Source organism: Mustelus asterias, chromosome 9 (genome assembly GCF_964213995.1).
Source record: "Mustelus asterias chromosome 9, sMusAst1.hap1.1, whole genome shotgun sequence".
NCBI classification, from domain to species: domain Eukaryota; kingdom Metazoa; phylum Chordata; class Chondrichthyes; order Carcharhiniformes; family Triakidae; genus Mustelus; species Mustelus asterias.
Genome location: NC_135809.1, coordinates 93,388,551 through 93,403,558, shown reverse-complemented (window position 1 = coordinate 93,403,558; position 15,008 = coordinate 93,388,551). Strand labels below are relative to the sequence as shown.

Below are 15,008 nucleotides of genomic sequence, written 5' to 3'. Positions count from 1 at the left end.
AGAGAACAGATCCCTACAGTGAATCACTGTATTAAAACGCATCTACGTGACAATACAGCACCCAATAGTGACATCTGTGGGTGCAAAAACACTTTCTACTTTCAATATGTTCCAGATTCCTCAGCTGGCACTATTTTCTTCACAAACTCTCAAATATGTGTACCTTTAATGGGCTTCCAAAACCCTCATCGCCAAATGAAAATGGTGTGCGCCGGGAAATCCAATTTTCATTTCTCATTTAAAATGGGGAACCCAACATCTGCAGACGTGGGTGTGCATATAGGAATTCCTGACCCCGCAGAAAGAGCAGAGGAAAATGATGCGGAGCTGGGAATGGGAAACAAATTCAGATTTCCTGCTAACTGCTCTTGGGGTTTTAGGTGTGATGTGTGTATGTGTGTCTGTATGTTCTCTTGGGTGGCCTCTTGTTACTCCTCTTATTTAATGATTCACTATTTCCAGTATATTTTATGTTTTGAATTAGATTGCTGCGCTGGAGTAACTGCTTCTTACAAGAACAATATAGAATTACCTGAGCAATCAGTAAGTATTACACTCATTCCACAGGTCAGTGAAGTAGTTCCAGATTATATATGAATTTGTGGCAATATCCATTTTACTTTCAACAACTTTCCATTTGGGCTGCATTATAAAACTGAAATGAGGAAAGATCCTAACTGGCGGACAAACTGGTGTCCACTTCATCAGTGGTTCAAATAGACTGGGCTTGCTATTCGAGACTCTCCTGTTACCCACATAATTTTCAGATGACATACTACTACTAAAGTGGCTACACTCGTTCTTATATGCAACATAGTTGTTTGTGGATTTAAAACAAAAGGACTTAAGTGCCCATTCCTATGGACATGATATTGGTACATGTGACAACTTATCAATATCATTAAAGTCTCATGACTATTATTGACACATTTGACATACATCACAGACAAATGGGCTAAAATTCCATGGCTAAGTAATTCCTGTTATTATACTGAGCACTCACTGGCAACCTTTGCCACTGACAATGCCAGATTATATGCGCTCAGTGAGAGAGGTCATCTTACTTACATGCACCGAGACCATTAGGAGTGCATCCTAGATGCCCACCTGCCCCAGGTGATTGTAAAATATGGCATTAATGGCCAAACCAGTTAATAGGTTGCTCCACTTTCAAAACACAAGGCTCACCAAGTCGGCCTCTTTAAAAATATACTCTTGACCTTTGTTTCAGGGCAATGACCCAAGACTCTGTCCTTAAATGGGTTCCACAAACTCTTGCTTCTGGATGTACTGGCTGTTTCCCAAGAGGCAATTCCAAGGCAAGGGCTGCAGTACCTCTGGTCTATGAGTCTCTCTGCTCCTGTCACCCTAATAATCTTGTGAAAGACAGGCATAGACACAGGAAAACATACACATGGAAAAACATATACACAAGAAAACATATACACTGTAAAATCTCAGCCAAGGTGTACCTGGCATATCTGAGTCCCAGCACAGACTGTGACCTTTCTGCTTACACTCTATGCCAGAGGGTTATGTGATTTCAGCCCCAGATTTAAACATATTATGAATGCCTGTTGGAAGTGCAGCGTGACATCTCCAAAACAATCCATCACAAATCGTAAGTCTCAAAGAACTTACTGTTTTGTTTTATCCAAATGATTCTGAACAGCATCAAAATACTACAACAGTGAGATTTACAAATCTAGTTTGACTTCTTGGTGTTTATCAAAGAGGAATATTTATGTTGTGTAGATGAGCTGTAGCAACTTTGAGGGTTTAGAAAGGAACTAAAAACCAGGTATCTCTTTTGATATGAGGCTGTCACTTGCAAGTGACAGATGATATAACATGGTGCGATTTAAAACATATCTTCTACAAATATGAAATATAACGAAAGATTTTGCTAAACACTTTAAAAGCACATAATATTAATTTTGTCCTAAAGTGAGGGACATCAGTCCCATGGAATGAAACATTTCCCTTTCAGAAACCTGTTATCATGAGTGGAACGGTGGCACAGTGGTTAGCACTGCTGCCTCACACCTCCTGGGATCCAGGTTTGATTCCCGGCTTGGGTGACTCCCTGTGCGGAGTCTGCGCATTCTCCCTGTGTTTGCGTGGGTTTCCTCTGGCTGCTCCGGATCCTCTCACAGTTCGAAAGACCTGCTGGTTAGGTGCATTGGCCATGCTAAATTCTCCCTCAGTGTACCCAAACAGCCACTGGAGTGTGGCGACTAGGGGATTTTCACAGTAGCTTCATTGCAGTGTTAATTTAAGCCTACTTGTGACACTAATAAATAAACTTTAACTTTAAATAAACCCTGCTGATCAGGTGAAGCAGAGTTAGAGTAAAATTCATTCTACTCTGTCGCAACGTGATGCTTCAATTGCAACCTCAAAGGAGTTGTTCCTATTGTATTAGTCTTGCACTTTCTTATTTCCCACACAATCACCATATGGTCCCTCTGCATCAAACTATAAATAGAATGTAATTATTTATATACAGGGGTGTTTGCGAGTTCAAGTCTATTGGGAATTTAAAATAGAAAATGCTGGCAATACACAGCAGGTCAGAAACATCAGTGGAGAGGTAAACAAAATTAAAGTTTCAGGTTTACAATGCTTCATCAGAACTGAAAATGTTCGAGCTGTGATAGGTTGTTGGCAAGTATGGAGGCAACTCCTCTCGTTTGTTCCTCTTCAGAATAAAGGGTCATCTGAAATTTTAACTTTGTTTCTCTCAGATGTTGTTTGATCAGCTGTGTATTTCCAACATTTTCTATTTTTATTTTAGATTTGAAATATCTGTAAGGTTGCCAACTCTGGGTGGTCATATGTTGGCAGAAATGATAAGAAAGACTGACTTTAGGAAAGCAAGTTCATTTCTCGATGGGGACCTGCTTTCCTTAATGGAGCCACTGCACAGAGACAAGTAATATGATGGCCACATGCAGCTAACTTGAGATCTACTGAGGATTTTGCAGTGAAATTGGGATTATTTTAAAGTAAGAATTAAAAAAACCAAAAAGAATTTAGCACATCATAGCAAGCATGGGTTTCTGCCTTGGTTCCTTTATCTGCCTGGTGATTCAGTGTCGCTTTCCAAGCTGGAGTGGAGGATTCCTGTCTGCCATCCTTGCCGGGATCATTAGGGGCAACTCAGCAGCGATGGGCCAATGGCTCCAGCTTTGGAAACAGAGCGAGACTCTTTCTTGGCTGCTATCCAAGAAAGGATGAGCCGACACCCAATACCATAGTCCTGTTGCAGCTTGTCCACTGGGATTTACAGTTTTCCCAGGACATTTACTTGGTACAAGACAGCTAGAGGAGTTTCTTCTGAATGAGAGGCACAATTAATGTATAGTCTTCTCTACAACTACACAAGCTTTAACCTACAGGCAGGAAAAAATGGGCAATGACATTAATGAGTGCTGGAAGTCTGTGCGACCCATCTCAGTATCAGTTCATATTTTATGTCATCATGCTGCCAAGTATGCCATCAGGTCACTGTTCAACAATGAACGATGAGCTTCTGTGTACAAATCATTGTGCATATTAATTTATTTGCTTAAAGTAGCGATTTAAAATCTCCCGGATTGCTTCCAATAGCCACTGGGAGATAGATACCAATTCCAAAAGACTTACAGCAACTCCACAAGGGTTAGCAACCTTGAGCATCTGCAGTGTTCTAGTTTTTGATTGTAAATTAGACTGAACTTGCCTCAACTCTTCAATATATAGTCTTGTATGATAAGGGTGCTATAAAAAGTGATGAAAATGTACATTCCTTTAAAGATTTTAAGTTTTTGCCCTGGAACTGCAAAATGCTACCTATTTTGCAGATGTGAAGTTAGTAATAACTGATTTTTGATTTTAGGCAGAAATCAGAGAGGCTGTAGCAAGCATCGCCACTGAATCTAAAGTGGACAGCCCAATATCTGATGTCTTGACAGATGAAATCAACAGGCAGATCTCACCACCGCATCATCTTTCCATGGAGCAGGGCTCTCCGCTCAGAGGCAGTGTTAGCCCCTCGGTAATCTCTGTCACTATGATTCATACCTCATTTGGCCATTTGTGTGTTTTTATCTTTATTATTTCAGTTGAATTAAATAGATGTTAATCCTGTAAAAATAATCCATTTAATAGTTAATCAACGCAACACCAATAATTTTGATTGCTTATCCATTATAACCTCAGCTGTCAAGTCGAGTAAGACACCGGTGAGATCAAATCCTCCAAATACTATGGAATATGCAGTTGACTTACTGTTTCTATTGGAATATAAAAGCATAGAGTATAAAGAGAAGACTGAGAATTTATAAATAATAAATACTGACATTAATTATCAGAAGTGAGACTGAAGTTAGTAGATACAAGCACATTGATAGAATATCTCAAACATCCCAATATAAGGTCAGAAATGCAGCTGTTCACTCAGGATTGACCAGTATTCATTAACAATTCCCCAAATACTGAAGCAGTCTGTGCCTACGTGCAACAAGACCTTGACAACATTCAGGCTTGGGCTGATGAGTGATAAGCAACATTTGCATCTCACAAGTGCCAGTCAATGACCATTTCCAACAAAAGAGAATCTAACCATCTCCCTTTGACATTTAATGGCATTACCATTGTTGAATGGTCCCCATCAACATCCTGGGAGTTACCATTGACCAGAAGCTTAAGTAGACCAGCCATATAAACACTGTGGCCGTAAGAGCAGATCAGAGGTTAGTAATTCTGTGAAGTGTAATTCATCTCCAAAATCCTCAAAGCCTGTCCTCCATCCATAATGTACTAATCAGAAATGTGCCGGAATACTCTCCCTTTGCCTGAATGAGTGCAGCTTCAACAACACTCAAGAGACTCAACACCATCCAAAACAATGCAGCCCATTTGATTGACACCTCGTCCACCACCTTAAACATTCACTCTCTCCATCACCATGGCAGCAATGTGTATGTACGACCTATGAGGTGCACTGCAGCAACTTGTGAGGACTCCTACACCACCACCACTTTGAAGGTTTCTCCCCCAAAATACACCAGCCTTACTTGGAACTAAATCACCATTCCTTGCTTATTACTGGGTCAAAATCCTAGAACTCCCTTCCAAACAGTACTGTAAGAGGTACCTGTACCTCATGGACTGCTTCTGGTCATTGGTAACATTCACCATAATGAATTCCACACTTTACCGAGTAATACAAAATCAATTGTTTGTTAACAAAGTGGCAAGCAATCCAGGCTGACCAATTTATTTTTTATTATTAAAATCTTGCATCAGTTGTACATTTCCTGTCTACGAACCTTACTTCCTGATATCATGAATTTTGATCATGCCATTCAATTTAGCTCATCCAACTGTGACATTGTACTAGAGAATTTTGGCTCTGCGCAACCAGTTTCTGAAGTCTTCCTCCCAACTTTCATGTAAAAATGTTATTTTGGGCAATTTAATGGGTAATATACTAAAAGAGTATTATTTAGTTACTGACATGTGTACATATTCTTGATATTGAATTTTATAGACTTTCATATGTGTTGATACAATTCAACAGTGCTACAAAAATCCTAAGAAGTAATCTGTAGAGGTCTTGGTGCATTACAACACTTGCTTCATTGCTTTATCCTGACAGGTTGTTCATTTCTTTGTAGCCTTCATCATCTAGTAGTCATGGCCCTAGATCTCAATGTGCTAACAATATCACAAATTGGTCAATGGGAGCTACCACTTATTGCAGAAGGAGACAGATGGAACATTGTCCATGAACTGTTAAAGGCAAATTTCTTGTAGCCAGCTTTTAATCAAAGAGTGGCAGAAGGGGCATAGACTACCTCCATTCATTAGTTGAGCCATGTGGAGTGTGTAATTCCTGCTGTAAAGGACATGACCCACTTAATAAAGAAATTAAGGTGTTAATTAAATTAATAGAAGTTGAGAAAACAAAATACACTATGCAGCATTTGAACTAGTGCCAAGAAGGAAAACGCTACACAGAAGTGTAGGAATTAATAAGAACCTTGAATGCCTTACTGTTGGAATACAGCCAAACACCTCTGACAGAAATTAAATGGTAAAAACAGAAGTGACCCTCAATGATTCAGTTAAAGGCAGCTAAAAAAAAGTTTACTACCAACTCCCCTTAATGAAGAAATTATACTGGATTATGAGTATAATCTTCTTAAAATCAATATGTGTTTGAATATTTTATTAATTAAAGTGGATTTAGACATTGAATGGAAATTTAAACTATAATGGCCATGTTATAATCATCTTTGATTAACTATAGCTAACACTCATTATTAAGGGAATATGGTATTAAATATTTACGTCTCTTGTAGCCAATGCCTGTACAAGTGATGTATTTGGCTCTAAATACCATATATTCTATGATATGGTATTTATTACTATAATATAATCTATAGTTGATTCTTATAATAAGTAGTCACAGCAAGTATAAAAAAGTTGTAATCTTATACTCATACCCTCACATGTCCACACATAGATGCTAATATCCTAGAATTCTTAAATTAGGATTCTAAGTGCTGGTAAACTGAAGAAAAGTTGTTTCTGCTATAACTTAGCACTGCTGCCTCACAGTGCTAGGGACCCGGGTTTGATTCCCGACTTGGGTCACTGTCTGTGCGGAGTCCGCACGTTCTCCCCGTGTCTGGTGGGTTTGCTTCGGGTGCTCCGGTTTCCTCCCACAGTCTGAAAGATGTGCTGGTTAGGTACATTGGCCATGCTAAATTCTCCCTCAGAGTACCCAAACAGGCGCTGGAGTGTGGCAACAGAAGGATTTTAACAGTAACTTAATTTTTGCAGTGTGAAGGTAAGCCTACTCTTGACACTAATAAATAAAAAAAGATATCTCCTACCCTGATAATTTTGCTAGTTTGAAAATTCCTAGGAAGGAAGACTTTTACGGCAGGACCCATTCTATAGCTGGTATAGGTGGTTAAGTTCTTTTCATGATCTGAAATTTCTCTTTGTTGAGGTTTTAGCTAACAATAAGTTTTACTCGGTAGACTTATCTTGCTGGGGATAAAGATAGTAGAACCATTAACAGTGCCATCAAATGGAGGTCATTTAAAGACCTGTTTTCTTTTCAATATGTTTAGTATTTGAATCGGCTGAAGTCTAATTACTTTGAGTACCCTGAAAACTATGTAGGAAATGTTGTTGAAAACCTAACCCTTTAATCACATACCATTGACATTGCTGGAACTAATTTATGGGATTGATTGATAAACATGCATAAGCAACAATTACTCTTATGTATCTATGTATTTATTCCATTTTTAGCAACCCTTAAGACCATTAACTGCTGTCCTTCAGCCTTTCCATCCACCTGCATGTGACTTCCCTATTTCCAGCCATAACCTATGCCAGGTAAGCAAGTGGGCAGAGAGAGTAAACATTTGTGACTGGGCTTCAATTTCTATTGAACTGAGATACTTTGGACACCATCCCATCAGGTAAACAATAAAGATTTAGTGCTCTGACCTTCATTACAAGTGGGTGGTAAGTTGCTTCATTTCAGAACATTTGTCTTTTTCATCCTAAGCAGAATTTTGCCATATGCCAGTTTATGTGATTTGCACTGGTTTAACTCATGAAATAGATTTGCTGCCCATTCCTATCAATAGTTTAGAAGCTAAATTCACTGCCTAAGGTGGTACAGAGTTCCATGAACTAGAATGTCCCAAGTTCAATTCATGGTCTGCGCTGAGGTAATTGACTGCATCACTGATGCATTGCAATTGCTTCAGTATCTTAGAAGAGGAAAGATCAGCTTGAGTTACATGCCTGATTGCTATATTGCAACCTGAGCTAGAAACAATGTTGAGAAAGATTGGCTGGAATACATTCAGTAGTAATGTCTTTTATGATTACATACACGCAACTATTAATCCATTAACTCATTGTAATGGTTCCTATGCTAACAAAATAAGTTTTCTAAATTTGAATTGATGGAAAATGAATCCTTAAGTTTAGTTGCAGCAGGAAAAACCATTGTTTTTCTGGTGTTTTATTGTGACTATTTATTCAAAGCTATTATTATTTATTCTCTTCAGCAGCTGCACTGTATTTTCTGCTCCTTCAGATGAATTTTTATGGCTCCAGCATGAGTCACTTTGTGAAGCTTTTGCAAATGTACATTTTTAAACATACTGTGCTCAATATTCATGGTTAAATGGCTGGAAACTTCAATGTTTAAACTTAAAGGAATGTAAGGGGTTGAAATTTCAACTCTTGGTTTCTGCCAAGACAGTGGGACCTGCTGTAGCAACAGCGTCACCTGCCTTTGCAGAGGCTCTTTAAATGAACCACGGCATTAGCAACCTACCTCTGGGATACCCAGCCAATCAGAAAGGGTCAGCATCAGCTCTATTAAAGGGAATTAAAGGAACATAGGCATGGTAACCCAACATGGAGTTTTGAGGCTGTAGAAACCACAGGATGGAGAAAAGACTTAAGAAGGCTATCAGCTGCTCACACAAGAGCTCCCTGTTATGTGTTTAGTGAGTTGGTCTCATGGCCTACCTTATCTTGAGTGATTGGTCTGCCTCAGGTAGATTACTTCAAAACTAGATTCATAGAGAGAAGAGGCCCATCGAGTCTGCACCAACACGTGAGAAACACTTGACCTCCCACCTAATCCCATCTCCTAGCACTTGGTCCATAGCCTTGAATGTTATGATGTGCCAAGTGCTCATCCAGGTATTTTTGAAAGGATGTGAGCCAACTCGCATCGACCACCCTCAGCACATTCCAGACCGTCACCACCCTCTGGGTAAAAAGTTTTTCCTCACATCCCCTCTAAACCACCTGACCCTCACCTTGAACCTATGTTTCCTCATGACTGACTCTTTAACTAAGGGGAACAGCTGCTTCCCTATCCACTCTGTCCATGCCCCTCGTGATCTTGTACACCTCGATCAGGTCGCCCCTCAGTCTTCTCTGCTCCAATGAAAACAACCCAAACTTATCAAACCGCTCTTCATAACTTAAATGATCCATCCCAGGCAGAATCCTGGTGAATCTCCTCTGCACCCCCTCCAGTGCCGAGGAGATTATTTACATTATAGGCATGATAAGCTGTTAGTTAGGCACATCTCTCTGGAGTATAGACTACTCCATCTGCTCCTCAGAGCCACTAGCACATGATTGCTGAAATCACTTTGACATCATGATACCCATCACTAACTCATTGCTATAGCTATTAACCCAGTATACTACACCTCCTCCCAAGTATAATGTCAACTTCCTTAATAACGATGCTAAACAATTTATATTACATTTCTGCAACTTCTTTTACCATTACAGGTTCCATCCAACTCCTACTTCTACAGTTCTACACTCCCTTTTCCGTCGCGCCCCCCCCCCTCCCCCCACCTTTCCGCCAACCTCTCACTATTGTGTGGAGAATATCACCATCAGCAAAATGGGACAGCAGCTTCCCAGGACTGCTGGTAACAGGGGTATGGTATTCAGGACAGCTGAACTGTAAATACCATGCAACATTTTCAAAGAAAGATTGAAGAGAGAAGACTGAAGGGCAGTGACATTTGCACTGTCATGAACTGGAAGCACAGTATCATGAACTGGAAGAGCATAGATTAGGATTCGCTAGGTAATCTTCTGCTCCTTCATAAAACACTGGAGAAAGGCCTGAGGAGATGAAGCATCTTCAATTCCAATCAAAATCTGCTCAGCTACATCATTCACTGCTGCCCTGAGGACAATAAAGGTATTCGACCACTGAGATCTAAACAAATCTGAATGATGAGAAGAATAGCAACAACATTCCTGGTAACATTGCCACACTTCCCTCGGTATGAGGCTGCTCCAGTGTGGTCAATGGGAAGACTGTGTCATAATAAGAAGATAAGATAACACCTTTTTCAGCAATGGAATGAATCTCCAGTACAAATTCTTGTAGAAGTTCTGAAGATTTTGCCTTGGCTCTGTGCTGAAGGACAGCTTTAGTCGAAAGAACATTTTTGGATGAGATTGAAGTGTGGACATCAACTTAGTTTCAGCCAAGCTAATAATCTCTGGCCAGAATTTTACTGCCTCGCCTGCTGCAGAATCGGGGCGGGCTAGGATTGCAGAATGGCATTCTCCATTGACCTTGGGCAGGATCTTAAGAGCCTCGGGCGGGCAACGGGTAAAATTCCAGCATATGAATACTCTGAGGATGTGATCCTCTATGAAATCAAACATTTTGTTTTCTCTGGACAAGGGAGCGGCACGGTGGCACAGTGGTTAGCCACCGTGCCTCAGTGCCAGGGACCTGGGTCAATTCCAGCTTTGGGTCACTGTCTGTGTGGAATTTGCATCTTCTTTGCGTATCTGCATGGGGTTCCTCTGGGTGCTCCGGTTTCCTCCCACACTTCAAAGATGTGCGGGTTAGGTTGATTGGCCATGATAAATTTCCCCCTAGTGTCGGGGGACTAGCAGGCTAAATATGTGGGGTTACAGGGTAAGAGCCTGGGTGGAATTGTTGTCGGTGCAGGCTCGATGGATTGAATGGCATCCTTCTGCACTGTAGGGATTCTATGATTCTAAGTATTCATGGTCAACCAGCAACATACATGGCATTGCATTGGTGGTTCAGTAGGACAAAGCTCAAATAAGAAACCAGAGACTTCATATGCTTTGGCAGTAGTTTTAAATAGTGTACCAACCTCGAGGACTCATCTTCCAATGGTCACTAGGTGCTACAACAACTTCTTTCTCATAACCACCTTCAGGAAAGGTCCAAAAGGTCTTGTAGTTGGTCACTGTCTGCTGCAGTGCCTTCTCTGTTCGCATCCTCTAGCCTAGCTTCAAAACAAGGAGAGATTCACAACCTCAATTTCAGCCCTGGGTCTAGGATGTGTCTCTATAATGGAGAGTGAACTACCACTCAATGAATAAACCTGCTGTAGAATGAAAATCCACCGATTCTATCCATGACTTTAGAAATTCCTCCATGAAAGATATCCAGTTGTCATGCTTGAAGGTCATCATCTGTTTTCTTTCCCCAGAAAGCCCAGTTATATAAAGATATTTTCACTCATCAAAGATATGCTTAGATTGTAAACAACAAAGACGGTCTTAACAAGCTATCACCCCTTGCAGTGAAGGGTGGTAATTAGCCAACCTTTTACCTGAAGGTTTGCCCTACCTGGACCTTGCAATTTAATTTCTGATGAATAGAGCTGTATTGTTTGGAGCCAGCCCAGATGATTAGCTGAAATTGTAACACCAGCTCCAATGTCAATTTTAAAGTCAGTGTTAAAGCCTTAATCCTCGATTGTGACTGACCAATGGTCTTGATTAAGAGCATTTAGTTCCCTAGGAATTCTGTAATTCCGTCCAATTTTTTGAATAGTTTCATAAGTATTCTCTTGTTTTCTATCGCTATTGAAATTGTTAGATTTACAGAAGCACTTGAAGTGTTCTGCTTTTCCGCACTGGAAACATTCTGTATCTCTAGCAATCTGTGCTGCAGCATCAGCACCTCAAAGTGGCTGTCAATGGGTTTCCCACCTTTTTGCCCATTTGGCAGACTTTTGATTAGGTAGGGCTGCCACCCTTGGGCTTACCCTCTAACAGAGTCATCTAGAGCTTTGGTGTTGCAATGGATTATAGCCTGATCGAGCTCTTTGAGTTTAGCTTGCCTCGAGTACTGAACCACTCGATTGATTAAGAGGTTTTGATTTGGGCTGAAATACACATCAAACATTTTTAGGACAGTTTTGAAGACCAGGGTGATCTCTTCTAACTTCTGTCTCAAGAGGACATCATTGGCGACGAGCCCAAACCCCATTGATGCTGCTGTTCTTTGTAATGCAAACCCGACACTGCTCGAAACTTTAGGAAGTATTTCTTCCACAACTCCCAATCTGGTCTCTCATTGGACCCTCAAAGTTTTCAAAAGGCTGTGGAAATGGTGCTGCCATCGCACAAAGGTATGTTTTCAGATTTTTGCGACTGACAAGTCTTCTTCTGCTTTCTCGCCATGGCATCAAACCATTGTTAGGTTGGTGTCACTACTGCTGCTGCCATATTTGTGTGTTGGTCTTGTTACTTATCTTGAGTAACTCTGGTTGGATTCAGGTAAGTTACTTCAAATCTACTTTATTTACACTATACACATGATGAGCTATTAGGTAGACACATCTCTCTTAGGTAGAGACTATTCCATCTGCTCTACAGAGTCTCTGGCACATGACTGCTGATGTTACTGTTACATCATGATATCCATCACTAGCTCATTACCATAACTATTAATCCATTCAACTACACGATGCATTCACCTCGGTGACCATACTGAGTGGCTGACAGCTGAGGAAATAAAAACTCAGCTGTCAAAGCCAGAATTCTTAGTTAAAATAGAAATGGATTGTTTATTGGACTACTTTGACTTACCTGACAGCTGCACCAGGGTTCCCCATTCACCTTCAAACCTACCCAGAGGGAATGGGAAAATGTTGGGATCCTGAATTCACATTTAGGGGATTTAACTTCCTGCACACACCCAAACCAGCTTCCCCTTACTTGGGAAAACTCCCCCCATGGTGTGAGTTCCACATTACCCTCAGTCCCTCTAGTTTACACCAAAATTTACTTTCTGGTGTATGCTTCAGCATAAAGAAATTTATGCATAAAATGCTGTCATAAAATGGGCACATAAATGTTTAAGAATGTGGAACTTTTCTCCTTTTTAATGTAACAGATTCTATGCCATAAAGACCATGCCAAAATATAAAAAAACATAATGTAGGCATCAATGTAACTCTGCTTGTATGCTGTAATTACATTGAAATTTTCCATGAAATTCCAGCCCATTCTCATCAGCAAACAACTGAATGTAGTGTCATGGCAATCATGACACATGACACCAAATAAAAACAACCTTGCAAGCTCTAAAACATATACTAGTAAAAACTGGCGCAGAATAATTACAAGGCATTCTTCTCATCTTGAGCTTCAAATGGAAAACAAGCTGCCTGAACTTTTAATCTATGATGATATATACCAAATCACATGTAACTAATTTGAGCGTCTTGTTGCGAATCCGTAATGTCTTGTGAAGTTCCAAAATTAAAAATGAGAATTTGAAATGTAAAAGTTCATAGTCAAAGTAGCAAAATAGTAAGCAAATTAAGGTACAGTTCTTAAGTATCAAGAGGAATTCACCAATAATGGCAAGTCAGGTTCATTGTCCAAAGCTGTTCAGAAAAAGCCAAATTTCCAACATTTACTATCTTGTGTTGTGGGAACTTTATTGTGTGTACATAAATTTAGGCCCAAAGTTTCAGGCCTCAGTGTGTAAGAATGGAGGCAGGTGTTTTAAAAATGGTCAACGAAACCCAATTCTGGGATTCTTGTCCCAAATCCCAACTCTGGCCAATCTTGTAGGAGAAGGATGTTGGTAGCGAGCCCACATCCTGTACTCCCAACCTGGCCAGTTCCATTATGCAGATAGACATCCCATACCCCACCCACAGTTTGTTTGGAATCAGACCAGCTTTTGGTGATTTGATTTATGATTGCCACATGTATTAACATACAGTGAAAAATATTGTTTCTTGCGCGCTATACAGACACAACATACTGTTCACAGAGAAGGAAACGAGAGAGTGCAAAATGTAGTGTTACAGTCATAGCTAGGAGAAAGGTCAACTTAATGCAAGGTAAGCCTATTCAAAAGTCTGACAGCAACAGGGAAGAAGCTGTTCTTGAGTCGGCTGGTACGTGACCGCAGACTTTTATATCTTTTTCCCGAAGGACGAAGGTGGAAGAGAGAATGTCCCGAGTGCATAGGGTCCTTAATTATGCTGGCTGCTTTGCTAAGGTGGGAAGTGTAGACAGAGTCAGTGGATGGGACACTGGTTTGCGTGATGGATTGGGCTATATTCACGACCTTTTGTAGTTCCTTGCGGTCTTGGGCAGAGCAGGAGCCATACCAAGCTGCGATACAACCAGAAAGAATGCTTTCTATGGTGCATCTGTAAAAGTTAGTGAGAGTCGTAGCTGACATGCCAAATTTCCTTAGTCTTCTGAGAAAGTAGAGGTGTTGGTGGGCTTTCTTACCTATAGTTTCGGCATGGGGGAGACCAGGACAGATTGTTGGTGATCTGGACACCTAAAAACCTGAAGCACTCAACCCTTTCTACTTCGTCCCTGTTGATGTAGACAAGGGCATGAACTCCTTTACGCTTCCTGAAGTCAACGACAATCTCCTTCGTTTTGTTGACAGTGAGGGAGAGATTATTGTTGCCGCACCAGTTCACCAGATTCTCTATCTCATTCCTGTACTCTGTCTCGTCATTGCTGACGACACCACACTACGGTGGTGTCGTCAGCAAACTTGAAAATCGAATTGGAGGGGAATTTGGCTGCACAGGTGTATAAGGAGTATAGTAAGGGGCTGAGAACACAGCCTTGTGGGGCACTGGTGTTGAGGATGATCATGGAGGAGGTGTTGTTGCCTATCCTCACTGATTGTAGTCTGTGAGTTAGGAAATTCAGGATCCAGTCGCAGAGGAAGGTGCCGAGGCCCAGGCCATGGAGTTTGGAGATGAGTTTCGTGGGAATAATAATGTTGGAGGCTGAGCTGTAGTCAATAAATAGGAGTCTGACATAGGTGTTCTTGTTATCTAGGTGTTCCAGGGTCAGGGAAATGGCATCTGTTGTGGGCCTGTTGTGGCGGTAGGCAAACTGTAGTGAATCCAGGTAGTCTGGGAGGCTGGAATTGATTCGTGCCATGACTAACCTTTCGAAGCACTTCATAATGGTGGATGTCAGAGCCACCGGCCAATAATCATTAAGGCACGTTGCTTGGTTTTTCTTAGGTACCGGGATGATGGTCGTCTTCTTGAAGCAGATAGGGACCTCAGATTGTTGTAAAGAGAGGTTGAAGATGTCGGTGAATACCCTCGCCAGCTGATCCGTGCAGGATCTGAGTGTACGTCCGGTTATCCCATCTGGACCAGTCGCTT

At 40.9% G+C, this 15,008-nt stretch overlaps 1 protein-coding gene across 1 annotated transcript in view; it reads left to right on the top strand.

The window, feature by feature from the left end:
- LOC144499263 (uncharacterized) overlaps positions 1-15,008 on the top strand; it is a 51,602-nt gene that overhangs the window by 31,380 nt on the left and 5,214 nt on the right. The window contains exons 4-5 of the mRNA XM_078221378.1: positions 485-543; positions 3,881-4,039. Coding sequence (XP_078077504.1) covers positions 485-543; positions 3,881-4,039 — 218 coding nt within the window. The remainder of the gene's footprint in view (positions 1-484; positions 544-3,880; positions 4,040-15,008) is intronic.